Raw genomic sequence first — 26,170 nt, forward strand, 5'->3', positions numbered from 1 at the left:
CTGAGAGGAGAATGCTGACCAAGCTCACAGCCATCATGAACAGCACCTCTCATCCACTTCATGGGACTGTTATTGGGCCTCACCTTTAGCAACAGACTGCTCCAGTTACAGTGTTCAAGCACAGTGAGATTACTGAGATGGATAAATTTAGTAAATTTAGTAATGTTGATATGTCTGGATTTTGTTTATATGTCTGGATTTTCGGTTTCAGGAGGGAAGATAAAATTGTATCCAGCCGTGATTTAGCTACGTGACGCTGCCCCTGTGAAGTCGCGGTGTGGTGCCCATAGAGTGTTAGTTTTATTATATCAGTGGATTACTGTGATCTTGCATGTACGGTTTTTAAACGTCTGTTATTGCTATTCTTGCAAAATACATCCTGTATTGTTATTCGGTTTGTCTGCGTGCTGGTGGGCAAACGTTCGGCGTGAAAATTCTTTTGCGAGGACAGTACCTTTAAAGCAGAGAAAACGGCACCAGACCTTTTCGGCTCTGTTCGGCTTTTTCTTAAGCCATTCCTCTTCGCTCTTTAGTCATAGAGGTTACATTTACAATCATGTTATATTTTTATGTTTTTGAGAGACATCAGAAGGCTTCAACTGATGCATAAAAATGTAGCATCATGTGTTCTCACGTTATGAACTCACTTACACCTGGGATCTGCTTTATTCAAACTACGTTTTCTAAATATGCAGCCAGGTACTGGATATTGTTTAAATAAAAGCTGCGACACTTTTCACAAATCGCGATCTCTTAAACGCGTGTGATTTGAAGGCTCTTTGTAATTTTCGCAAAGTTATTGACATCTGAAAAATCGTGGTCTCAAAAACAGTCATTTTAATAAGCGAAGGTTATGAAAACCGGAGAAAACAAATGACTCTGAACTACAGTATAGCAGGGTTTCCTGTCTCCTTTTACAGATGGACAATAACATACCAGATTCACACTCACCTTTTTTCTATACATACATTGTCATTGATCTCTGCAGTACTAAACATATCATACTGAATTAAAGGTTTGGAAATATATGTTTCTTGTCTTCTTACACAGCTCGACAATAACAAAGCAGATTTACACTCACCTGTTTTTATACAAACGGTATGTGTTAATTACAGTCTAGATTAAGAGCGAATTTTTACAAACCAATATTTTACACAGAAGATTGACACAGCTTTGCATTGTGAATCTCTTTCTCTATTGGTTTTATTGAATGTGGCACTATTAGACAGGCAATGCACTGGGATAGGGGGATGCTGTTCATGAGCCAATAGCATTTAAACACCCACACTGCTGCAACTAAGTGTGTTGGGTAGCGCACACACAAATCTTCATTTACAGAGCTCCTGTAGCCTTTTTTCAGTGTCAGCCAGTACTCAGGGAAGAGACATTTACAACCCATTCGACAAGGGTTAAACACACACAAGGGCAGTAAAATGTATGACATTACATGGACAGATCTGAATGAAATTTCAGGCTATCGAAAAAAGTAAATAATTAAATAGCCCATAGCCTAGGACAGAAGACAAGACTGACAAGTAGCCCAAGTTTCTGTCTGTGAAGAAAAAAACTTGCCCCTGCCACCAAACAGATGTAAAATCTTGGGTTCAGTTTAGTGTTTTGGGCTTTCATATGAAGGTAAACAGAGCTTTCACTGGGTGATTATATCAATTTATTAGGAACTAAACATCTTACAAACTACAACTCCCATAAACACCCTGAGCCACTTTCTGATGGCATCACAGTGCCTATTCCGCCTGGCTGATGACGTCAGCGGGTCCCTCCCAGTTCAGGCAGCTTTACAGTCACCGGAGCGTGCAGAAGAGACTCACATGGGATTTCATTTTTAATTCATTTCAGTTTATTTTCTCAAAATTTGAAAAAAAAACACAAGAGGGTTTCCAGAGATATTTACAAGTCAGGAGTACAGCAGGCTGGTAGCGAGGAATATCTCCCTCTCTCGTATATGTTATTTTCCTGTTTAAATCTTTTACTGTAAAATAACATGTTTAAACACAACACAACATCGACATCATCTTAAATTACTATTAGATTTTTGACGTCATCTCACTACCCGCCGTTAAACCCGTCTCCCAGTATAAGCAGTGGGGCAGAGAGCTGGGAGAGAGTCAGCCTGTGTTCATGACTTAGTGACGGGTTTAATCTCCACACTGACAGCAGGCAGCAGCTCAAGGTCTTTATTACGATCCACAGTCCTGAAGACAGGATAGATCTTCTCTCCCTGAGTGAAGACCATGTCAGTGAAAGTGTAGAGATGAGCTCTGGACTCCACTGTGTAAAAGGAGACCTTCCTCTCCTCAATATCCACACACACCCCCAGCTTCCTGGGCTGCAGACTGTGGGTAAGATGGGTCACAGGGTCAGTGAGAGCAGATAAAACAGAGAGGTAAGAGCTCAGACACCAGTAACCCTGCTGGGGAGAGAAGCTGAACCCCCCTTGCCTCTCTGCAGACTCTCTGGTCACTCCTATTGTCCACCAGTCATTCACCTCCACCTCCCAGTAGTGTCTCCCTGAGGTGAAGGCCTCCCTGCTCACGACACAGGACCAGTGATCAAATCTGTGAGGATTGTCAGAGAGACTCTTCCCCTGTCCCTGTCTCACTCTCTTCCCATCCTCAGACAGGCTGAGAACACAGTGAGCTGTATCAGGGTCCAGAGTCACAGCAGCTGGGGAATAAAACAGCAAACATCACAACAGGCTCCTGCCGATTACATTCCAACTCAACTCCATTATACTGTGAAATGTCTTTATTTAGGAGTGCTGGGTCTTCAAAGGAGAAGTCTAAGATACCTCAATCGTATTTATATGGTACTACAAAAAATTGATGCCAACTAAAGAGAAAAGTGAAGCAGCTGGAGGGGACGTGGAAAGAGTACTGGAGATGCGCCTGTCTGTTAAAACGGTTTATTTCAAATCACAGTTTAGCAGCTCGTTCATCTTCTCTAAGACCATTTTCCTGATGACGCAGAATAAAACAGTGCTGAATTCAAAGACTGTATAATGCCCGTTTTTACACAAAAACAATATAATTACAAAACCAAAATCTTGCTAAAATATAAGAAAACCTTCACACTTACTTTGAAAATGTAAAGAAATATCCAAAGTATTCAATTTAAACCAGAAATAACACATCCAGAAACCCAGAGAGAAACAGAGGCACAGCATTCAAGATGGCATTCAGGTGGGAGGTAAAGTTTAGAGGCTGAGGAGTTGTTTTGAGTTTTTCATGACCTGAATGTTATTCTTTTGCTTTTTTTGACTACAGAAAAATAAGGACATTGTTGCAACAGTGAAGAGTATCTGTAGAAGGACCCTGCCGGACCAGGAGGGCGTGATTTCAGCCATCAACACTGTTCACAGGCTCGGGAGAGCTAACATGTCTGGGCAAGTGCGCCCTAGAACGATTATAATACAGTTCACCAAGAGGACGGTGAGGGATATGCTGTGGCGAGCGGCGAGGGGGAATGAGTATTTGAATGAGAACAAACTGAGATTTGCAGAGGACCTGTCCGCCCCAGACAGGAGCACCAGGAACCAGCTGTGGCCCCAGGTTGAAGCTGCCAGAAGAGAGGGGAGGAGAGCCTACTTTGTAGGAGCGAGGGCCTCTGTGGACAGGAAGGAGATTCGCTCCCAGTGACTGCTCAGGTAATGATTATGTTTGGTTTAATTTGTTATAGCAGTATATACTAATGTTTATTTAGTGTTAGTTTGGAATGTTGTAGTTATGTATTAAGGACTGTTATAGTTCTGGTTCTTGAAAAACTCAATAATTTAGACAATCTAAGAGTAAGTTATCTGCTTTTGTGTATGTATTTTTCCTGAATGCCAGAGGTACTCGAAGTGTTTAAAAAGAAAAGTGTTTTTTTTTTGTTTTGTAAAAAAGTGAGTGCTGATTTTTATTTTATACAGGAAACGCATGCATGTTGAAACACTATTTAAATTCTATAAATAATTGAGAAATAATAAAGCAAGGGAAACATGATATATGTAAAAAATACAATTTGATCACATAATTTACTTCATTACCTCTGGTGGTTAAATGTTTTTTTTCTGTTGTGCTTTTTTCTCTTGTACCTGTTTCTGATCCTCTGGTTGTAGTTGTATTTGTAAATTCTATTTGTTTAATAAAAAAAAACTTTTGTGGAAAAAAAAGAAACAGAGGCGCTCATACTGAGTTCAGACTGTTCGCGCTCAGCTGTCTGCCTCTCTGACACCAGCTCTCAATCAGTGAGCTCTGACCACTCAGAGACGGGGGGCGGGGCTTATACAGGTTCATCGTGAATGGGGGTTTTGATCAATTCAATTCAAGAGGCTTTATTCGCATGACCAATGAACACTGACTTAATACTCTCCTGATATTTAATACTTAAATACAAACTCTTAATACTTAATAAAAACTCTCCTTCTATTGTCTGCTGGTCAGTCCAGTGAAGAGATTCTTCTCAGTTCTTATGTTTTTACTCCTGGAGAATAGAAAGGCTGTAAAAAAAGAGCCTATCCAGTATAAATAGTAGACATATATTGGGCATGGCCTGGAACAATAGGTATCTATATGTGCTATAATTTGAATAATCATTTTTGAAGAAATGAAATGTGTTTTTTTGGGGTGGCGGATATTTCCTCCTAGAGTGTGTACTGAGTAATATATATATAAATCTGATGTTTCAGACTTGATGTCCAGATGGTCCCTTGAATTCAGACCCTGAACCAGGCCTGGACTTGCTATACTGTCCAAGATATTGCAAGATGTTCAGGCCACAAACACTCCAAGTGGAAATGACCTTTGAGGAGCTGGGGGTTAAAGAGGTTCAACATCCTGACTGTATCATGATTTTAAACACAAAAAGCAACAACATGAGCTGTTTAGCAATAACGTTTATCTGCCTGATAATGTTTATTATTCCCTCAGCCTGAACGTACTCTATATAGAAGTCCATCCTGCCTGTACTGTGTTTGTATGAACATCCTAATAACACATTCAAAGGAAAGAGAGAAACAGATGAAGAAAAGGTGATTTTATAAATATAAACTCTCATATGTTTCTTCTTGCTGACCCATCAGCCTGGTTGACATGTGAAGAGAAGCAGCCATTTCTCAGACAAGAGAGAGGCCTACAGGCCCCAGAAGAGCCCTTGAACCAGAGTCCCACTGCTGCCTCTCACAAGAGGCTGTGTGTCTGTGAAACTGGAGGGGGTGAATACTGTTATTATACCATCCTTTTTTCCACAAACTTTAACAGTGTTTCTCCTTAGGATTTGAATAGCTTGTTAATATGAGACTGGCTCTGCTCCTGAATTCTCCTGATATTCCACAGTTTTTCCAGTCACTGGTTTTGCCACATTCAGTCTGTAGACCCTCATTCAGGAGTGAGCAGAGACCAGAGCACGTGGCCTTCAGGGAAAATGAGTTTTCTATACTGTCAGTCCTGGAGAGACTCATACTGGCCATTAGATTGAAACACAGGACGGAGATAGAAATTCCCACCATGAAACTTTGATTGATCTTCACAGCCCACATGTAGGAGGTTACAGAAACATGTGATTGAAATACATCTCCTTCTGTTTACAGACCATATCACACTAAAGAGACCTTCTGGACTCAAGACCTCAATAACCTCAGACACTACGGCTTAAAACAACACCTCTGTCTTCAAGAAGAGACAGACCTACCTGCAGCACTGCACAACCACTGCCATTCTGAAACACAGAGATACAGACACTGTTAATCACAGTCTCACACTGGAACACAGAGACACAGACACTGTTAATCACAGTCACACACTGGGACACAGAGATACAGACACTGTTAATCACAGTCTCACACTGGAACACAGAGACACAGACATTGTTAATCACAGTCACACACTGGGACACAGAGATACAGACACTGTTAATCACAGACACACACTGGAACACAGAGATACAGACACTGTTAATCACAGTCGCTCACTGGTAATAACACGTCAGTAAAGTCAGTACTGTCAGTCAGCAGAGTTTCACACAGTGTACATACGTGATTTAGGGATAGGAGCTTGCTTCACAGGATCTGCAGAGAGAGAGAGTAGATCTTTATTGTACTAAAGACTGTTATTGCTTCATACCTGTTATTATACCAGAGTTTATACTACAGTCTGCAGTCAGTTCATTTCAGGATCCCCAGTCTCCACTGCAGTGTGGATCAGAGTCAGTGAGGGTGAGCTGCAGTGGCTGTAAGACTGGAGTCTCACTCAATAAGACTGAGCAGCACAAGGCAATAAGACACACAGACACATCACAGGACCCCCTTTAGTCCGGTGCTTGAGCCATTGAGAAAGATAAGAAACACAGTCTGTCCACAGCAGTGAGCAGTGATTTCATAAAGAACCAGCAGTGATACTGAGAACTGATCAATGCTCAGTTATATGCTTCTCATTGTTGTGTGATCTCTCACAGCATGAGTGACCTTTACCAACAGTGACCAGTAACATTGTCTGAGTGACCTGTTCCCACAGTAACCAGTATCACTGACTGATTGACCTGTACCCACATTGACCAGTATCACTGACTGAGATAGAGATGTCCTGCTCACTGGACACACTGCCTGATCTCTGGACATCAGCTAGACAGTGAGAGGTGTCAATGATCCTGTCCAAGCTACTGGCCAGCAGACTGAGGACCATCCTGCCCCACATCATCAATAGTGACCAGACGTGTGGGGTGGAACAGCGATCCTTCAGCTGGAACCTCCAGCTCACGAAGCAGAACGGAGGCATTTAGGATGAAGCTATTTAACTAGGTAGCCTGGTGGGGATTCTCCATGTTAAAAGTGCACTGGACAGGACAGAGAGCTCTGTAAAGGGGCTGAAGAAAACCCAGAAAACCTGTTCCTTAGTGCTCCTGTTGAGAACTGGACAATCGCAGTTTCAGAGCCAGGACTGCAGCCAGTGGTAACACCCAGGAGGCTTGGAGGTGCTCTTATTGTGTGAACCAGCCACACTGACCACTTGCGAAATGGAAAGTTTGATAATGAACAATCACTCTCTTAGAGCCGATTTAAATTCTGTTGAAGTGTTGTTTTTATAATTGTATTTTTTGTAAGAAGTGTGCTGTACACATTGTTGTAATAAAGTGCATTTTCTTAAAAAATGACCCCCACTGGATTTTCTGTCTCTGTCCATCTGTGTGTTTCTTACACAGTGTGACTCTGATCCACACAGAATGACTGTCTGCAAGCTTGACTTTCTGAATTCAGACGTGCATCAGCAAGTATCAGAGTGTGAACCAGTGTGTGTGTCAGAGTGTGTATCAGTTTATGTATCACTGTTTCTGCTTTGTGTTTGAGCTCCAGGTATATTTCAAGGGGGAGCTGTTGTGAAAACAGACTCACAGTGTAAAAGCTCTGCTCTGGACCCGGGTTCTGGAGTCAGCAGACTATAGACTTCAGTAACTGGGGACACACACAGAGAAATGTTTCATCAGGGCTGCAGTAACAGATTAACAGGAATAACAGAGCTATTCTGCTTCACTTGGGCTGTAGATCCTATTGTAACAGGACTGTTCTACTGTACTGGGACTGTAGCTCCTATTGTAACAGGACTGATCTACTGGACTGAGACTGTAGCCCCTATTCTCACGATTATAGTCCCCCCTCCTTAAGGGTGCTCCAGCCCTTTAACTTTAGACTTAATTCTGTGCACCTGATCCCTTTTCCCAGCCCACCTTAAAAGCCAGGCGCTGACGCTCATCCTGGCTCTGCATCTGGTTTCCGCACCGTGCGAGTCCGGGACCTGGAAGCGCCTGGTCCCGTTAAGGTTTTAATCTTTGTTCCTGTTCCCTGTCCGCCGGTTCCGACCCGGTTTCTGGTTTTAATTCTTTGTTTGGATGGATCACCTGCCAATGGACTTATTCTTGTGGTTTGGATTCCCTCTATGGATTGTTTTTTGGATTGTTTGCCTCGGCCACACCTTCCCCGTGCACCAGCGCACTTTGGACACGCCCCCCTGTTTTCAGCCCCGTATCCCTGCATGAAGTTTTCCTAGTGATTCCCACTTCTTCGGATTGTGTTGTCCGCATAGAGTCCAGAAAGAACTGTTCATTACACCTATGGTTCTACTATACAGGGACTGTCGCTCCTATTAAAACATTCTTGTTAAACTACATACAGCACAATATAACAATACAGTTACTGTCATAAAGATTTGTGAGACTAAAACTTTAAAGATATTTCACCTAGAATTTGAATCATTGACTGGTAAGCTGCTCTGATAAATACAATCACTGAACAGAAAATCTATTAACAATATAAGAGAAATTCATAGGCTATCCAGAAAGACATCAGTGTGTTTCACCACTAACCTGTCATGGAAATCTTTATTGATTCCTTCTTGCAGACGTCCTCCAGTCGTTCTTTCAGTCCAGAGACAGCTCTCCTCACTGCCTCAGGAGAGAAATGTGGACGGACAGGGATGCTGGGTGAGTGTCCATCTCCAGGAGGGACACAGACAGACTGGAAATTCTGCAGCAGGGAAGAGAAAGAGGAGTTTCCAGTCAAACACAACACACATTCCTTAGGAGAAGCCAGGAGCAGGTCTGTGTGAGAGACACCCTTCTGTACTGCAGAGTCACAGAGCAGTGATGTTACCTGGAGGAAATGGATGTGATCCTCTGTGTGTGAGAGCTGGTTCAACTCAGCATCTCTCCTCTTCAGCTCAGTGATCTCCTTCTCCAGTCGCTCTAGAAGTCCTTCAGCCTGACTCACAGCAGCCCTCTCTTGAGCTCTGATCAGCTCTGTAACCTCAGAGCGTGTTCTCTCAATGGAGCGGATCAGCTCAGTAAAGATCCTGTCAGTGTCCTGTACCGCTGTGTGTGCAGAGCTCTGAGGGAGGAAACACACAGATTATTACACAGGAAAACTCTCAAACTACATTATGCTGTATGTTGTGTTTCCAAAGGGTACTGTCCAGTGTTCAGCTTTGGAAATGTGTGTCAGTGTGTCCACTTCTCTGGTCAATACCCACTCCGAGTGACTCCACAGCCTGTGTCAGCTCCTGAAGCTCCTTCTCTCTCTTCTGGAGTCTCTGCTGGGTTTGTGTCTGTGTCGCCCCTAGCTGATTCTGTGGAGAAACAGAGACAGGGCATTTCTGCTGTAAGAGAATCACATCACAGAGACGCCCGTTAGAGTCACCCAGGACAATTGACACTCTGTATCCCTGATGTCTTATCCACATGAGCTGTGTTTCCTGGTCCTGTCTGACACACTCCTGTTTCGTGTCTAATCTACACCGGCAGCATGTGCAGCGCAGCAGACCACGAGTCTCCACCTCCTGCTCGACTTTTACTCCTCGCACCTGGGTCTGCACATCTGTATGTGAAGTGAAAACACAGAAGTTATATCTGAAACACAATCTAGAGACTTCGCTTTTCATTCTTACAGCTCAATACTGTGTCCTGACTGCTCTCTGCTCCTCACAACAAGGGATTTCAGCAGTGCTGATGAGCCCAGTGGCTGCAAGTTTCAGGATGGCCCCGGGGCCAAAAGGTATACCGTGTCCCATGTTGAAGATATAAAGTCCAGCTTTAAATTGTTTCTGCCAAATGCTATTGAAAGGACAGCCCTAGATGTGACAAACCTGGAGGGGAGACTTGTGCATAGCGATAGCTGGAGGGAGGTGGACTGAATAGACTCTCAAACATACGTGGGTCTGTTGATTCTGTCTGGCGTATACAGATCAAGGAATGAGGCCACCACCAGCTTTTGGCATGCCGAGTCTGGTTGGGCCATATTTCAGGCTAATGTGTCAATCCTTTCATATTCTCTCAAGAGCCATTTGCTTTGACAAGCGGGACACAAGACCTGCCCGACGTCAACAAGACGAATTCGCTGCACTGGAGATGTCTGGGACAAGCGCCTGCCACTCATCTACAGTCTCGGCCCAGAAGTCACTCTGGATGAGCACCTGGTCCCCCTGAGAGGTCGCTGTTGTCATGACCACCAGTCATCAGAGATCGATCCACAAACCACAGTCCAGTTCCAGCAGCAGACTAATCACAACAAGCACCACCGCCGCTGCATGTGTTAAACCATCACCACCCGCAGTACCGTTCTGCATTCAGCTCTATTTAAACCCTCTAAACTGGCTACTAACTGCTCGCTATTGACTTCTCTCCTAGTGAGCTCCTACCTCGCTCCTTTTCTGGAAACCTCTCTTGTACGACTACTTTCAGCTTTTTGAACTTACCTTTGCTCTTGACCATGAACTTGACCATGAACTTGCCTGTCGATTCAGATTGGACACCTGTGTTGTTTCTGCCTCTACTCTCTCTCGTCATCATTGGATTCTACTAATTCAGCACTTGAACTTGTTACAACTGTCCTTCCCAACAATACATGGTGAGTAAACCAGGCAAATATGGCATAAAGATCTGGGTTACCTCCCCAGCAGCTGCCCCCGACAGAAGAACAGACAGCTCTGTGTCCTAAGGGATGTAAAAACCAGCATCGTAAACCACAAAGACACTCCATCATTACCACCTGCTGCACTCATGTGCGTGAACACACACACACACACACACACACACACACACACACGGGACTGTTCATTTTATCTGAAAGGCTAGTTGAATTTGTGATGTTTGCAAAATAAAGTGTCATTTGAACACAATTTTTTACTCACTGTCTTTTCTTTGTAGATAAAATCATAAGGTCAGTTTTGACTGGAAACGTAACAGAAGTACAGTGCCTTGCGAAAGTATTCGGCCCCCTTGAACTTTTCAACCTTTTGGCACATTTCAGGCTTCAAACATAAAGATATACATTTTTTATTTTATGTGAAGAATCACCAACAAGTGGGACACAATTGTGAAGTTGAACGAAATCTATTGGATTTTTGAAACTTTTTTAACTAATAAAAAAATGAAAAGTGGGGCGTGCAAAATTATTCGGCCCCCTTGCGTTAATACTTTGTAGAGCCACCTTTTGCTGCGATTACAGCTGCAAGTCGCTTGGGGTATGTCTCTATCAGTTTTGCACATCGAGAGACTGAAATTCTTGCCCATTCTTCCTTGCAAAACAGCTCGACCTCAGTGAGGTTGGATGGAGAGCGTTTGTGAACAGCAGTGTTCAGCTCTTTCCACAGATTCTCGATTGGATTCAGGTCTGGACTTTGACTTGGCCATTCAAACACCTGGATACGTTTATTTGTGAACCATTCCTTTGTAGATTTTGCTGTATGTTTGGGATCATTGTCTTGTTGGAAGATAAATCTCCGTCCCAGTTTCAGGTCTTTTGCAGACTCCAACAGGTTTTCATCCAGAATGGTCCTGTATTTGGCTGCATCCATCTTCCCCTCAATTTTAACCATCTTCCCTGTCCCTGCTGAAGAAAAGCAGGCCCAAACCATGATGCTGCCACCACCTTGTTTGACAGTGGGGATGGTGTGTTGAGGGTGATGAGCTGTGTTGCTTTTACGCCAAACATATCGTTTTGCATTGTGGCCAAAAAGTTCGATTTTGGTTTCATCTGACCAGAGCACCTTCTTCCACATGTTTGGGGTGTCTCCCAGGTGGCTTGTGGCAAACTTGAGACGAGACTTTTTATGGATATCTTTGAGAAATGGCTTTCTTCTTGCCACTCTTCCATAAAGGCCAGATTTGTGCAGTGTAAGACTGATTGTTGTCCTATGGACAGACTCTCCCACCTCAGCTGTAGTTCTCTGCAGTTCATCCAGAGTGATCATGGGCCTCTTGGCTGCATCTCTGATCAGTCTTCTACTTGTCTGAGCTGAAAGTTTAGAGGGACGGCCAGGTCTTGGTAGATTTGCAGTGGTCTGATACTCCTTCCATTTCAAGATGATCGCTTGCACAGTGCTCCTTGGGATGTTTGAAGCTTGGGAAATCTTTTTGTATCCAAATCCGGCTTTAAACTTCTCCACAACAGTATTACGGACCTGCCTGGTGTGTTCCTTGGTCTTCATGATGCTCTCTGCGCTTTCAACAGAACCTTGAGACTATCACAGAGCAGGTGCATTTATACAGAGACTTGATTACACACAGGTGGATTCTATTTATCACCATCAGTCATTTAGGACAACATTGAATCATTCAGAGATCCTCGCTGAACTTCTGGAGTGAGTTTGCTGCACTGAAAGTAAAGGGGCCGAATAATTTTGCACGCCCCACTTTTCATTTTTTTATTAGTTAAAAAAGTTTCAAAAATCCAATAGATTTCGTTCCACTTCACAATTGTGTCCCACTTGTTGGTGATTCTTCACATAAAATAAAAATTTTATATCTCTATGTTTGAAGCCTGAAATGTGGCAAAAGGTTGAAAAGTTCAAGGGGGCCGAATACTTTCGCAAGGCACTGTAAATATGTGGCAACTTGCAAAATTTGAAATGGTTTCAAAACTAGTATCTTGGCTAAATACATACCAGTCTTTGATAATCACTCAACATGTTTGGAGGAGGAGGAGATAATAAACAACAGACAGAAGAACAGGAGACACTTCAGAGACACAACCAGTGTGGATCACAGCTGAGTACATGAGCAGGACTCACCAGTGGAGAGATATAGCATTACAGAAACAGTAAATACAGTTCAGAGATCAGTTAGAGCCCGAGATATCCTAAATATCAATTTTACATCTTGTACTAGAAAATAAATACAGACTCAAAGTCCTCACCTGTTTCTCAGTCCTTACTGCTGCAGCTGAGACAGTATCATGGTCTCTGTGTTCATCCATTACACAAGCATAACAAACACACTTCTGGTCAGTACGGCAATAGAACTCCAGCAGTTTGTGATGAGTGGAGCAGATCTTCTCCTGCGGTTGCCCTGTGGCATCAGCCAGCTTGTGTCTCTTTAATGGAACAGCTTCATAGTGAGGCTGGAGGTGAGTCTGACAGTAAGAGGCAAGACACACCAGACAGGATTTCACAGCTCCCCTCTTTCTCCCAGTGCAGACATCACACAGCACATCTCCAGGGCAAGCAGGACTGTGAGCAGGAGGAGGACCACTGAGTTCTTTCTTCTTCAGTTTCTCCACGACTTCAGCCAGGATGGTGTTTCTGTGAAGATCAGGTCTTGGGGTGAAGGTCTGTCTGCACTGGGGGCAGCTGTAGATCCCAGTCTGATCTTCCTGATCCCAGCAGTTATTAATACAGCCCATACAGTAACTGTGTCCACAGAGCAGAGTCACTGGATCCTTCAGCAAATCCAGACACACTGAGCAACTGAACTGGTCCTGAGAAACTGAAATATTGCCATCTGCCATTTTTCTGACAAGTAAAAACTGCACAGAGAGGAGCAGTAGAGACGGAGCTGCAGTGAGGCTGTTTCAAGTGAAACGAAACTGATCTCTGAGTTTCACTTCCTGGATCTGCACAGAGCTGCGGGGCTGTGAGTGCTAGGGGGTGTCGTTGTTAGGGGTGTGATTAAGATTATTAGGGGGAGTGGTTTAGAAACAGCTGTGATTTCTTTGGGGGTTGTTGTTTAAAAGAAGGAGGTGGTGTTGTAGGGGAGGTGACGTTTGGTGTCATTTTGGACTCAGGCTGACAGAGAGAGGTTTTTTATGATTGTTTAAGATGTCAGTAGCTGCTCATGTACAGAGATTAATGTGAAGTCAATCTAGTGGTTTGTGTTCACAATAATTAAAACAATAAAATACTAACTCACTCACACAGCATGAGAAGATCAGACCCTGATGGGGACAGACAAGAGGAGGCCAGCTGGCCCATCCAGCTGTTTTAACAAACCCCTGATCTCTGTGTGAGATTGACAACATCCTGTGTGTCTGAGTATTATTAGAAGCTAATTAATCTAACTATCTCATCTCATGTTACTCTAAAATGTTGTGGAACCTGTTTCACACTCCCACCACTGTTTGTGTAAAGTAGTAATCCTGTGCTGTGATGGAAACCCACTTTCTTGTCAAGACCTCTGAGAAGTTAATCAGTCTGGATACAGTAAGTCCCTCCTGAATCTCCTACAGCTGAGATTCACTGGTGTTCAGTGTGACATTTTCAGAGGTTGTCTGGTCACAACCAACTGGAATCTCAAGGCTGTACTTCTGGAGGAAAGCCAGGATTTTGTCCTTAAGTCTTTTACAACAAAGGCATCCAAAAACACAAGCAAGCTCCCTCTTTTAAGAAGAAAAATACAATAAAATTGAATCTTTAATACAAACACCAAACTGCAGGATTACTCACTTTGTCCTTTTTAAGAGTCCAAGACAAGCCATCACAAAAACCAGACTTTCAAATCTCAGACAAAAGACCCCTGACTCCAGATGCAGGCACTTAAAACGTGCAGTATTTCTTCCTAATACAGTAAAGGTCGTGTGGTGTGTTGCGGTATGCATTTACCTGGCCAAAGATGATCAATAAGTGGCACTTGTGCTGCATTAGATGTTAGTGAAACAATTTTGTCATTTAATCTGTATCTCTACTGTGCATGTTTAAATCCACTTCATATGGAATATTAATGTGGAATTTACAATTTAAGGGAAATTTTGGTGGATGAAAATAAAAAGTATAACATAATATATACCTAATGTAATGCAAATTTCAGCAACAAGTAATCAGGAAACAATTTAACTTTACATTTTTATTATAAAAATCAATTTCACACATACTGTACTGTAGTGGCTCTAAAGCCATACAGTCTCATATCTAATATATAGACAGCATGGTGGACTGTGACGACATAGACAACATGGTGGACTGTGTCACTGACTACGACACAGACAGCATGGTGGACTGTGTCACTGAGTACATTAACTTCTGCGTAGACAACACCATCCCCACCAAAGACGTACACTGATTTTCCAATACCAAACCCTGGATCACCAGCAACCTGAAGGCTCTTCTGAATGACAAGAAGAAAGCCTTTGGGAGGGGGAATAAGGAAGAGGTCAAGCGTGTACAGAGGGAACTAAAGCAGAAGTTAAGAGAGAGCAAGGACGCCTACAGGAAGAAGGTGGAGGACAAGCTGCAAAGGAATAGGGTGAGAGATGTATGGAGCAGCATGAGAGAGATCACTGGCTTCAAACAGGCTAGGGGTGCAATGGAGGGGAACTTGGAGATGGCCAACACCCATCCCCCCACAGCCACACGCTCCCTAACCCTTCACACCTGCGACTGCCCAACACCTCCTCCATCCCCTCACAATCATGGCCGCCTACAGCTAAGACCCCCAACAGCTACTCACCCCCCCATCCCCCACAGCTGCCATTCCCCAACACCTCCACCATTAACACCTGAAGCACTGACAGTGCTATGAGCACCATCCCCCAAGCCAGGCTGACCATCACAGCTGACCAGGTAAAGAAGGAGCTGAAGAGGCTGCACCAGGGTAAGGCCACAGGACCAGACGACATCTGTCCCAGAGTTCTGAGGGCCTGTGCTGATCAGCTCAGCGGAGTGCTCCAGCGACTGTGCAACCTGAGCCTGCACTTGGAGAGAGTCCCTGTGCTCTGGAAGACATCATGCCTGGTCCCGGTACCAAAGAAAGGGCGCCTGTTCTCAATGACTACAGACCAGTTGCACTGACTTCTCATGTCATGAAGACACTGGAGAGGCTGGTCTTATCCCACCTGAGACCCCTGGTTAGCTCATCACTGGACACCCTACAGTTCGCCTACCAGCCCAGTGTTGGTGTGGAGGATGCGATCATCTACATGCTGCAAAGGGCCTACTCACACATGGACAGGGCTGGCAACACTGTAAGGATCATGTTTTTTTACTTCTCCAGTGCCTTCAATACCATCCAGCCCTTACTTCTAAGGAGGAAGCTGGAGGAGATGCAAGTTGTTTCCTTCATGACCTCGTGGATCACTGACTACCTGACAGGCAGACCACAGTCTGTGAGACTTCAGAACTGTGTGTCTGAACAGGTAGTGAGTAACACAGGGGCTCCTCAGGGGACGGTTCTTTCTCCATTCCTCTTCACCTTCTATACTTCAGACTTTAAGTATAACTCAAAGTCATGCCACCTGCAGAAGTTCTCAGATGATTTTGCAATTGTGGGATGTATCAAGGGTGAGCAGGAGGAGGAGTACAGAGGACGGGTCAGCAGCTTTGTGGAGTGGTGTGGGTAGAACCAGTTGGAACTGAATGTAACAAAGACAAAGGAACTGGTGGTAGATTTCAGGAGGAAAAGGGTCAAACCTACTCCTGTCTACATCCATGGGAGTGGCATGGAGATGGTGGACTCGTACAAGTACCTGGGAGTGCACATCGATGATAGACTGGAATGGTCTAAGAATGTTGAGGCCGTCTACAAGAAGGGTCAGAGCCGACTTTACTTCTTGAGGAAGTCCTTCAATGTGTGTAGTAAGATGCTACATATGTTCTATCAGTCGGTGGTAGCGAGCACCATTTTCTATGCAGTGGTATGCTGGGGCCCTGGGATTAGAGCAGTGGATTCTAAAAGGGTGAACATGCTCATCAGGAGAGCAAGTTCCGTCATTGTGTCTGACCTGGACCCCCTGGAGATAGTGGCTGAGAGGAGAATGGTGTCCAAACTAGAGGCCATCATAGACAAAGTCTCCTATCCCCTCTATGACAGGCTTGTAGAAATGAAGAGCACGTTCAGCAGTAGAATGATTCATCCCCGGTGCGACAGGGAGCGCTACATGAGGTCATTCTTGCCTTCTTTCTGCCGTAAGACTGTACAACTCACCCACTGTGTGTCTGGGCAGAGGCAACATTAACAGTCACCTGTTTCTGGACTGAACACATCTACTGCTACATCTGTTCTTTTTCTTTTCCCTGTTTACAACCGTTTTTTGTGCAATATATGCCAGGGACCCGTGCAATACATTTATATTTATATTTATATTTATATTCATATGTGTTTTACGATTTTTCTGCGTACTGTTCTGTACTAGTTTGTTCTTTCTGTGTCCGGACTGTGAGTAACTCTTTTAGTGCACCCCTCACTGTACTGATTGTATTGTATGTATCGTACTATTATTATTGTAGCATCCGTTCCACTGTGGCAGTGTTGTCTGTGAAAAGCTGCTGTTGCACTGCAATTTCCCTCACGGGATCAATTATCTATCTATCTATCTATCTATCTATCTATCTATCTATCTATCTATCTATCTATCCTCCTGTTCATGCAGTAGATGTTAGAAGTAGCTAAATATAAAAAATACAAATTATACACAGTATTATACCATCTTCATAAATATTTATGCATCAAAGTCTTTAACTATGTAACTTGCGGTGTTTATTTTGGAAAAGTGTTGATGTGCTTGTTCTAACTGTATAAAATGTATATACTTTATAAAAAGGTATATTTTTTATTATTTTTGAAGGATACATAATAAAAACACTTGCTGTTATTGTTGTAAAAAAAGGTGCAATGCTGATTTAATACCACACTATAGGGAATATTATTCCACAGAGGCGGAGCGGTGGCTCTGTGTCTCAGGGTCTGTGCCTGTGGCTGGAATGTTGCCAGTTCAAATTCTGTGGCTGGCAGAGAAATCCTACTTTGATGGGCCCCTGAGCAAGGCCCTTAACCCCAACTGCTCCAGGGGAGCTGTATAAATGGCTGACCCTGTGCTCTGACGCCCAGCTTCTCTCCCTGTCTGTGTGTCTCATGGAGATCAAGCTGGGGTCTGTGAAAAGACAAATTCCTAATGCAAGAAATTGTATATGGCCAGTAAAGTGATCCTATCTTACCTTATTAGTTTGAAATGAGGTCCTGTTGTGGTTTTGTTCAGCTGAGCAGTTTGAGATGTTTGCGAGCTGTGTGCAGTTCTCTGGTTCAGGTGCTGGAGAGGTTTACGGGGAGAACGTGACCGGAGTAGGAGAGGATGTGGAGTAGTACAGGTGGCTGTTCGATAATAAACTACAAAAATATATACTGTATATATCTGTCTCCATCCAGTTCCCATCCATACCTGCAGAGTGTTTAACCTCCATCGCACGAACCCTAAAGTTACATTAGTTTGAAATTTCCCCTTTAAAAAAATTGGAAGATAAAAATATAATTTATGGATATTTTGGAAAAAAAATTGTATTTTTTTATTGTCCTTAGAGTGGTAATGGACATAGAAAAGCTGATAGACAGTAATGTAGAACCTTACACACTAGTGGCAGTTTAGCATAGCAGTTAAGACTACTAGTCTTCCTTCTGGGCAAAGTAGTTAAGATCCTGGTCAGAGTGATCCCTTTGGCTGTAATTTTTACATTGTCTATATTTTGTATTAATTCAAATTTCAGCAATGAGAAATCAGCAATTAACTTCAAATTTTGGTTATGAAAAATATGTCACACATACTTTACTGTAGTGGCTTTAAAACCATACAGTATCATGCTGTATTACACTTATATACTGTATATATAACTTACATACAATCACACTGCCATTCATTGCCGTGTGCGCGAATGTTTCGGTATATCTGTGTATCTGACTTCATGGGATTGGCGTGTGGAACAGCTGGAGATGAGACCCAGCTGGGGGTTTTGATTATACTATGTATGAGTCCAAGTTTTGAAATTATAAAAAAATAAACCTTTGTTGAGTTTGCACGAGAGAAAAAAGGTATATTTTGAGAAATCATGTACCGCTTGCAAATTAGCTAATTTTGACAAAGTTAATTTTGCTTAAAGAGTTTAAAATCTGTCTGACTGTACTGTAGCTTTCATTTTCATAGCTTTCACGCAGATTCTAAGCTGATCACGATGAATGAAAATCACCCTCTTTTCGTGCATAATAAGTTGTTTATCTAAACCTGTTTTCTATAGTCATACAATATTTTAGGCAGGGACACGTTATTGTTTCTTATTTTTTATTTTCTTTAAAGTACAGTAGAATGTTAACTTTTTATGTTTTTGAGAGACTTTATAATGCTTTTACAGATGTATAAAAAATGTAGCATAATGCGTGCTGTGGTGATAAAAGTTATTGAGCACAGAACATCTTTCCTCCTTTCAAAATAATTTCATAAGTAGTTTATTCTTATTTGAGGAAAAACAGAAAATACATGAAGAGTTTCTCGAGTCCCCGAAGGTGGGGGGCTTACCTGAGGCGGCAGCAGCGAGGGCGAATACCCACGTGAACCTGAGAGCACTACAATATTAATATGGAATTGTATAACTAAGCAGCTAAAGTATCACAAGTGGACGTTTTGGAAACATTTTCACATTCATTTCTTTTTTAAAAAAAACTTCTGTCCTCCTTGTAGTGGTAATGAGCACTGTAATGTAGCAAGCTGCACCCAGGCGGTTCAAAGCGCGATCAGAGCCGAATGCATAAAAATAGTCCACTATTATAGCTAATTGTGAACATGATGTGTCTCTTTCAAGTTTACACCTGAATTGAGAAAATCTATATTTTGTCTTACTCCAAATGTCATCAGCCAACAATTAAACTTGGAATAATAATAAAAAACTACTATATAGTAAACCACCAGGGATTGAACCCAGTCTTTCAGCATCAACAGGGAACCAGCTGCCTGGGCTGAAGGAGACCTCAGTCAAAGTACCTGATTTGGTCTGGGAGGTTGTTTCTGGAAAAATTGGTTCCGGCGACTGTACTGAATTCCGGCGAATTATACGTGATTGTTTTGTGTTTAAGGATTTCTTCACGGAAATCTTTAAGATAAATGAGGGGGGAAGGGTTATTATTTACAATTGCTAGTAATCGGAGAACAGCTTGTTAACATGATGTGCAAATTATTTTTTTAAATAAAATAAATAAGATACAATGAGGTGTCCCTGCCTAACGTAAACATTGCATGACTTTAAAAGCTGTAAAAAAATGGTTCAGATAGTTAAAAACCACTTTTTATGCGCTACAAATGGGTGATTTTTCTTCCTCGTGATCAGTTTAGAATGTCTGTGTACGCTGTAAGATTTTTACTTTTTAATTAAATGTTAAAAATACTAGAAATTTCATAAACGAAACACTTTCATACAGAAAAAAAATCACATTCTCCTCTCTTCCTGTTGTGTCGGACAGATCGGCTGGTCTGTTTTTCCCCAATCAGAGGCTGTGAGAATAGAATCCCGCCCACTGCAACGTATAGTAAATTATCTTTGTCTTCTAAGTCCCTTAATTAACTTTAAGCATAGCTTTCTCATCATTTAGATTTCTTTTTCATACCATCGTTAAACAAAGGAGGAGCGTATTGTAGTTCCTAATGGCATCACACGTGGAAAGATTATAGATTTTAATCATTTTTAATTTTATTAATTTTAGCGAAGTACCATCTATACAAATGCCACAAAACTATTCTCGATTTCTGAATGTTATGTCACACTTAGTTAATGATTTTAAATACATCTAAATAAGAAAGTCAGGTGTGAATATAAACTATTAGTAATCAATAATGTTAAAATTAGCACTAATAAATTGTCGCACTTTTCCTGCATCTTGTAAAAATATTAATTTCCAAACCATTGTTCAAAGGTATGTTAAATCAGACTATGAGACAATATGTAAAATGTGAAATTAATGTGAAATTAACAAAAAATTAGGGTATGATATAATTTAAAATATTTTCTAACAATCAACAATTAATAATAGTCTTACCTGTTTAGAAAAATTAAATGTATTATCTAAGGAATAGGATGGCACAGTGGTTTGCATGCTTTCTGTATGTTTTTTCATAAATACAACAGGAGCACCAGATGTCTCCGTGGCTCCATGGAAATCATTGAACTAGAAAGATATCCATCCATTTCTAATGGTGACGCAGTGGTTAGCATTGCTGAGGCCCTAGGTTCAATTCCTGAGGTATTGTATGTCTGGAGTTTGCATGTTCTCTCTGGGTTCATGTGGGTTTTCTCCAGGTAATCTAATTTCCTCTTGCAGTCCAAAACATACTGTTAGGTTAATTGGCTTATGGGAATACTGACACTTGTGTGAGTGTGTGTGTTTGTGTATGTTTGTATGCCCTGTGATGGACTGACACTATGTCCATGACGTATTCTGCCTTGCATCTGCTTCTTGCTGGGAAAGACTCCAGCTACTCTGTAAAGAGATTAGAAAATGCATGGAACTAAAGGCACTGTGTAACTATTGCATACACAGTGTTAGAAACCCACTTTGAGATGCATGTGAGCTGAGGATAAATTATTTTATAGTGCTGGTTTAAGGAAACAGCCTTTCCACCTCTCTGGGACATCAGTATCCATAACTAGTCTGTATTTAAACAAATATCTTCAGATGCTGGCTCCGTGGATCAGCATCTGCTATGTTTGCCCATTCCTTCAATTTATGTGCATCCAACACACAGTTCAATGGTAGCAACTACACAAAATCTAAAATATAATCCTCATTTCAGTATCTACTTAAACATTCAACAGTGGATATTCAGTGAGTCTGTTCACTTCATCTTCCTCTGCAGCCCACAACATCTCATATCTATTTGTCAAAAGCCTCTTAGAAGTGTTCGTGTCGTCTGTGTATTCCTCAACTTTCCCAAAATGATCTTTTTCCTACCTACATCTCTAGACTTAACATGCTCCATTAAAACTTACTTTTAGCCTGTGCCTTTTCTTCTACTACATGTTCTGATGGTGCCAGACAATCTTTGTCTAATCGTACTACCATTTCTTGTGGCCTGCAGATAACACTTTTTTAAGTCAGTCAGTTATTCTAGCTTTTTAGAAAAACTTTGAAAAACTGAAAACGCCATTGTAATTTTCATCCCTATCCCAGCTTCTCTTCTTTCCTCATTTCACCTTTACACTTACTACAGGATGTTTCAGGTCCACATTCCAGCTTCTATGTGTTTTTCTCACTGTTCAAGTTTCTCTTACTTTCTTAACTTTCTTCTACCACTAGTAGATCTTTTGTCCATACATCCTCCCTTGCTTCTTTTTCAATCTTTCTAGCCTCCTCTTTCAGTGTCTGCGATCTGGCATCTCCTATTCTGACCATACCTTGAAGATCTGTATACAGTACCTGATATTTATTTCTAATTACCGGTATGCCATTATTTTGCATACGTTGTTTTTTTTTTTGTTGTCGTTGTTGTTATTGTAAAAACACGCTGTTACTAACACTGATTTAGTTTCTTTTAAAGGGTACTGGTGAAATAAGAAAAGCTTTTTTCTAGAATTAATGACTGCACACCCTGTTCACTGGGTAATTAAATCCACACTGAGCAATCTCCAATATTTTCAGAATTTGACAGCCAGAATCCTGATGGGGTTGCATTACACCTGCCTTCAAGTCGTGGCACTGGCTTCCTATCAGTTTTCGAGTCAACTTCAAAATCCTCATCCACATTCAGTCCCTATCTGGTTTATTACCTGTCTGCTCCCCACCTTGCAACCTCTGTCTGTCTGACTCTGGTCTTCTAGCTGTCCTCAAGAGCATCTACTTTCTGTGGGTGACAGGACCTTCTCTAGCTGCACCCCAGAGCTCTGGATTCGTATCCCAAGTGATATCAGAGGCACCTACTCTGAGTGCATTTAAATCTAACTTCAAAACCTTTCTTTTCAGGTTATTTAGTGTCTGTATCTATTTCATTTTCTAAATTTGGCAGCACTTCGAACTGCTTGTCTTTCTTATATGTATTTACTTTGTAATCTGTGGTCCTTATAACTGTTTTTATACCCACTCTATTGCTTTGAGATGCTTGGATATGTGCTATATAAAATAAAGTGTTTTATTATTGTTATAGAGAAACATGATCAGATTTTCCCTGGTTCAGAAAAAAAAAATCTAAAGTATACTAGTTTGTCACTCTTCTCATCCCCTCTTTGCTAAATGGCTTTGCATACTAAAATGAACAATGTAACTGTACCTACAGTATGTTCTGTGCTTTCCCTATCCTGTTAGATATATAATTACCCGGAATCTTCTCCTTCTTGAAATACCTGTTTTCACTAACATCTTGCACCAACTCTGCAACCTGAAAGCTGCTGAGTCCTAAGTTCATCCTGCTACTGACACTGAATTAAAAATCTTTATATTTCTATATATATAGTATATTATATTGTGAAAAACGCATGCAGAGGCAGGTACATGATAAAGCTAGTTTGCCAACACAAATTAAAATGAGCGAGATTCTGTCACAATATTGTTTGCGGACCCTTGTAAACTGACCTTTTATCAAGGCCCTAAAGCCAGTGTTTGAGATACTGTACAGAAGGTGTTTCTAAGCTCCTCTCAGACATTTTGGTCAGTGCAATTACCTGAGAAAAACAGACCACATGCACAGGTAATGAACTATTTAAAAAATATTAACAGAGGTAGTTAATTATGGTAGGAAAAAATGTCAACGTATGGTGGACTGCTTTTTATATCATGTATGTGATGCTGTATTTATTTGGTTTATTTATTGGTGAACAGAAAAACAGCCAGCAAAACTCAGAGCAACATCCTGCACAGCTTCTCTCCTGGAAGTGTCCTGTGAGCCACTGAGCTCTCCTCCTTCTCCTTTCCTAAACACACAGGGGATACAGCACCTCAACACCATCAAAGACAGACCATTAACATGACCAGTGGGAGGTCCTGTGTAGTAAATACAGTTGTCAGCTGATAGATAACTGTAAGGGACATTGTAAAAGTGATTCACTGGTGGCTAAGGGGAATGCCCTAGCCGAAGAAAGGCAGCCTTAAGGCCTGGAGAACAGGACAGAGAAGGTGAGGCCTACGTCAGGATGGTGCATGCTGGCAAATGGCTGCAAGAATTACAGGAGGCTCCTCGGGCCTGTGAGACGATGGGCTCTAGCGCTGTCAGGACACAGGGCAGCCCATGAGGCTGCTGGGCAGCCCAGACTTAACCAAAGTAACTTTGAGTTGAATTACTGATTGTCTGTGGCAGTAAGTACAGCTCTTGTCAGAGACCGGGTGCTGGAGGCCTGGGGACACAACCAGAAGGAGGACATGATCTGCTCTGTGGCAAGTGGGTTTGGGTCAAGAGGTTTCCTTCAAGCACCATGCAGCCCCGTTGGGAAGGACCGTTCCAAGTGCTACTGACAACTGGATCGGCTGTCAGGCTGGAGGGGAAAGACTGCTGGATCCACGTCACTCACTGTAAGCGAGCTTCTCCAAGAGAAGCAGATTTGACCAGCTACAACTTTTGTATTCTGCCATTTTGCTGTTTGATGTAAGAGAAGCGGGTCCAATGGGGGACCCAGAAAAACATAGGGATCAGGGAGAAAAGCTATTTCTGTCAGTAAGGAATAATCAGACCTCGTGCTGGGTATGTATTGCCATACCACGTTACACGTTACAAGGAGGGCTGCCCTTGGGGGTCATTCCTTTTAATATGAACGACCATCTAGGCAGACTAGATTGGACACATAGAACTACTCTGAACATATATGCCAATGTAAAGGGAGGTAACTTAACGCAGCCTTATGGAGAAACAGCTAAAGTGCAGGGATGGAATCCCACAAATTTTGAGGGCTGGTACGCACCTCGTTATAATCACAGCAAATGTCCACCTGCCTTGCGCCTTGCCTGAACATACAGGGGCTGGTTATGTTTTAACAGGACACATACTGTAACTGCTGTTCACTGCTACAGGCACACAGTTCTCTTCCTTCTTTCACTTTACCTGCACAGACCTGTTCTTTCAGCACAAACTCACCCAGCCTGCATAGCAACATTCCCACTGAGCTGAGTCTGTGTCTGAGCAGTGAACAAGAGCAGGAGAGCAGGTGTGAACAGAGTTTGAAACTTGTTTTCTTTTACTGTCTCTTTAATTGTTTTTTATTCATTTTGGTCAGAAAGTTGTTGATCATTTCAGTTATATGAAAGTTGTGTTTAATCTTCAGTTGCCTGAAGTTAATCTGTGCCATTGATGCCCTTTATGTTACTATGGACCTCATGTGACTCTTCTGACAGCTCCTGACCCTGTGCTAACAAGATCTGCAAACACAGCTCAGTACAGTCAAAACAGCAGCCCCTCAAACTTTCTGTTCACCCGCCATCACACTGACAGGACAGTGGACAGGGACACTCAGAGCTGTGGTCTGAGCTCTTTTCAAGAGACAGTACAGTGAGCAGGACAGGGACACTCAGAGCTGTGGTCTGAGCTCTTTTCAAGAGACAGTGCAGTGAGCAGGACAGGGACACTCAGAGCTTTGGTCTGAGCTCTTTTCCAGAGACAGTACAGTGAGCAGGACAGGGACACTCAGAGCTGTGGTCTGAGCTCTGTTCCAGAGACAGTACAGTGAGCAGGACAGGGACACTCAGAGCTTTAGTCTGAGCTCTTTTCCATATCTTAGTTTTTAAAATTAATCAAGCAACATAAATAATTGCTTTTAACTTCACGCCTATTAATTATCCTAAAGCAGAGTTTCCATAAAAGTTAGTTTTATTTTGAAACACTCGTTAAACAAAGCGGGAGCTTATTGTTCTTAATGACATCACATGTGAAAAGATTATAAAAAAAGAAACTCACTATGAGATGGCAGCAGTTACTCACTGAGGATAAATTTTAAAGAGCTGGCTTAAGGCAACAGCCTTTCCACCTCTCTGGGACATCAGTATCCACAGCTAGTTTGTTGTTTAAACAATCTACCTCTGAATATGAACATCTTGAGATGCTGGCTCCATGGATCAGGATCAGATACTGCATGTTTGCTTACTGCTTCTGGTTCTGTGCATCCAACACAGTTCAATGCTAACAACCACACAACATCTAAAATACTTTTACATTCTATACGTTTCCATTAAAATACAATTCAAATATGTTTATCTCATTTCAATAAACACCGAACAGTGTTCATAATGTTCTTTTATAACACAGCTTTCTGTGATTTTTTGTATACCTAAGCTTTAACAGGTGGTCCTGCATTCCTCCTCTGCACTATGTCTGGTCATGATTTGCTTTTTTCTGTTTGCTCATTTCAAAGAAACACCTGCTGCATTTCTAAAACTCCTGAGCTCTTTAATTGTGTAGAGATGAGCTTGTGATTCTCTGCAGCGCTCTGCAGGTCTGTGCAGCTCACACAGGTGTCACTGCGCAGGTGAAGCAGGAAGCCCCGGACGTACCCTGCTGGCCCACATGCTGCAGGGCAGAGCCAGGCAGCAGGCTGGGCTCACTGGCCTGGAGAGAGAGACACAACAGGCTGGACTGTTCGCAGTAAGAGCTCACACCAGGACAGTGAAATCGTCTGCACCATGTGGAGCTGTGACACCCCTCTGCCAAAACACAGCTAGAGGAGATCCTGGAGCCAAATAACTCCCAATGATT

At 42.3% G+C, this 26,170-nt stretch overlaps 1 protein-coding gene across 4 annotated transcripts; it reads right to left on the reverse strand.

The window, feature by feature from the left end:
* Window positions 1–1,868: 1,868 nt before the first annotated feature.
* LOC138242692 (E3 ubiquitin-protein ligase TRIM39-like) lies at window positions 1,869–13,329 on the reverse strand. Of its 4 annotated transcripts, XM_069198252.1 has the most exons (8): window positions 12,677–13,329; window positions 9,015–9,110; window positions 8,639–8,872; window positions 8,353–8,512; window positions 7,385–7,444; window positions 6,032–6,064; window positions 5,689–5,715; window positions 1,869–2,685 (listed from the first exon to the last, which is right to left on the reverse strand). In XM_069198252.1, the coding sequence occupies exons 1-8, from the start codon at window positions 13,265–13,267 to the stop codon at window positions 2,138–2,140; spliced, it is 1,749 nt and encodes a 582-aa protein (XP_069054353.1). In that variant the 5' UTR covers window positions 13,268–13,329; the 3' UTR covers window positions 1,869–2,137. The 4 variants fall into 4 exon arrangements, with proteins under 4 accessions (XP_069054353.1, XP_069054355.1, XP_069054354.1 ...); XM_069198254.1 differs by lacking the exon at window positions 7,385–7,444; XM_069198253.1 differs by lacking the exon at window positions 5,689–5,715.
* Window positions 13,330–26,170: the final 12,841 nt, after the last annotated feature.

Source organism: Lepisosteus oculatus, chromosome 14 (genome assembly GCF_040954835.1).
Source record: "Lepisosteus oculatus isolate fLepOcu1 chromosome 14, fLepOcu1.hap2, whole genome shotgun sequence".
NCBI classification, from domain to species: Eukaryota; Metazoa; Chordata; class Actinopteri; order Semionotiformes; family Lepisosteidae; genus Lepisosteus; species Lepisosteus oculatus.